This window comes from Opisthorchis viverrini, assembly GCF_000715545.1.
Source record: "Opisthorchis viverrini unplaced genomic scaffold opera_v5_292, whole genome shotgun sequence".
Classification (NCBI taxonomy): domain Eukaryota; kingdom Metazoa; phylum Platyhelminthes; class Trematoda; order Opisthorchiida; family Opisthorchiidae; genus Opisthorchis; species Opisthorchis viverrini.
In genome coordinates, this window is record NW_008751945.1 from 90,371 (window position 1) to 92,768 (window position 2,398).

Below are 2,398 nucleotides of genomic sequence, written 5' to 3' on the forward strand. Positions count from 1 at the left end.
TGATCAATTATCGACTAATGCACCTGAGCTACAAATATTCCAACACATTAGGATGATGCTCTTTATCTTGTGAAATGTGTCGGAGTTGATTAATAGAACTTCTCTGCTTTGGCACGTGTACTGCTGATGGAAACCGAAGCGCTAGACGGACTGTACAATGGCGTGGGCAGATTCAAGTTGTGTACCCCGGAAGAAACAACTGTTTAATTTAAGCTCTCCATCGGTAACTGAAAGCGCATGGTCCAACGGATCCAACGGATGGTTCAGAGTTTAGAGCGCGAAATCGCTGGTCCTTGGTTCGAATCCGACCTCGATTTCTCCTGTCTAGGCTTGTGCAGTCTGGTAGCATCCCAGCCATCGTCTTCTGGTGGCAAGCTAGATAGACACCGAAAGGTTGTTACAGCTGAACGATTGTCTGTTATATTATTACATGGTCTGTTTCGCGGTTGGTGGCCTCCAAGTAACTCGATGTAAACGTTTGTGTTGGAAGTTTGTACTGGTTGCATTCAACTGAAGCAGCCGCTCCGCATTATCCGTACGCTGGGCATCAACTCCAAAGCCGCCACCTTAATGTGCTTCTTCCGACTTAGTCGTTCCGACTTGGTCAATCAGACAATCCGCCTGGATTACTAAACCTGTCCTTACTGCTGACCGAAACAGTCGTGATGGTCTGGCCCACAAGGCAGAGGGATGATGTAGGATTTTATTCGGGGACCCTGCCCCTAGTCTCTGACTCAAATATCTGAACCACAAAACAGCGGTTGTTAGGACTTTCTTCGGGGACCCTGCTCGGAGCCGATAACTCAATAGTCTGACCCTCTCGGCTGCAAGGGGTCCGCCTAACCCGAAGGCGCAGGGTGTAGGGCATTACTGCCCCACACCTAATGCGGCTGCGCACAGCAGGTGCCTTCTGAGCTGCACCGGACTCCTTGGTTTCAAAAGTAACTTTTCCAACCCATCCTTCCTCGTGGGAAGGCAGCATCGCTGCTCCCATGGATATGGACATGCTGGTCGCCTGTGGGAAACACCTTGCTACCTTCACACTCCTATCTCATAAGACAGTACGGCTTTATCTCCAGACCGCTTCGTAGTACGAGTACTCGCTGTTCTTTGTCGGGCTGCAATTTGTTAACCTTCCTGGCATGGTTGAACATTTAGGAACGGAGTTCCAACCAGTGTAGCCCAAATGATCATTGCAGGACAGGAGCCCAACTACCACAACAAGGTGGTGGCTTTAGAGCAGTTGTCAAACGGAACTGAACCTGCGCATGAGACATAAATAAAAAAGATCCATCGAAGGTGCCAACTCCGGGATATAGTAACATCAGGTCTCAAAACGCATGGCCACACAGGAAAGGTAAGACCCTGCCCCTTACGTGTGCCTTTTACGCCGCGGAGAGACCTGCGAACTGGTTGAGTTACCACCTCGTACTCACACAAGGCTGACACTGAATTCCACAGGCCCTGTTACATGCCTTTTCACCACGAATGAGGTTGCTGGCCCCGAAGTAGTACAGCCAATCGTAACGAGGCTGGTCGCCCAGCCGCGTCCTTATAGTCACGGTCAGAGGCGCGACACCGCAAGCATTCGTTCTGTAGTGTTCTGTGACACATAGATATATGATACATTAGGTAGCAGCCTATATGGTTTGTGGGTTAACCTTTTGTAGTGTGGGATCCGCGTGGATTCTTGCCTAACACCCTTTGATAAACGGAATGAGCATGCTAAAGACAAAGACTTTAGACTTCCCCAACATCTCGTTAATTGTCCTACCGGTCAGCAATTTTCCAAGGAACTCACCTCTCGCAGTATCAGATCGTGTATCCCTCCCGTCACTGCTCCCAAGTTTTCAGGACTTATTTTCAAATTTTCGCAATTTCAGAAACTTATTTATTGAGGAAACGATTCATGCTTCTCACGGCCAGTCGTTGGGCCTCCGTGCGTCCAACGCTAAATTTGGTCTACTTTGGAAGTGACGTTTATTCATTGGCACACTTACGTGCCATCAAAGAGAGTCCTCCCCCAACTGCACCCACATTCAACATCGAACTTGTCGTAACAGCTAATGACAAAACTCCAGTTGCTCGTTACTGCTCAGAGACCGGCTTAGGTAGGTATTCGAATCAATTTTCTTTCGCACACTTTCTTGCTGTTCCGATTTAGAATTTGCGTTTGTTGATTGATACCTCTTAGGTTTGTATTCACATCGCTGTCGTTTTGAGAGTCCTCAGTTTCTCCCCGTACGTTGACTTTGGTTTGTCCATACCAAACTGGACAGGATACTGACTCATTCTGAGTTTCGACCCTATTAGAGCCGTCGTCACTGCATTTTGCATAATCAGGTTTGAGCTCAAGCCACATAAATCACGCACCTGAATTGCCATTCCTCCCTCTCTC

The 2,398-nt window shown here is 48.3% G+C and overlaps 1 protein-coding gene across 1 annotated transcript in view; it reads left to right on the plus strand.

The window, feature by feature from the left end:
• The window catches only part of T265_09573 (hypothetical protein), a gene marked incomplete at both ends in the record, with an annotated part of 31,288 nt that overhangs the window by 7,037 nt on the left and 21,853 nt on the right, over nt 1–2,398 (plus strand). The window contains one exon of the mRNA XM_009175683.1: nt 1,884–2,111. Within this exon, the coding sequence (XP_009173947.1) occupies nt 1,884–2,111 (228 nt within the window). The remainder of the gene's footprint in view (nt 1–1,883; nt 2,112–2,398) is intronic.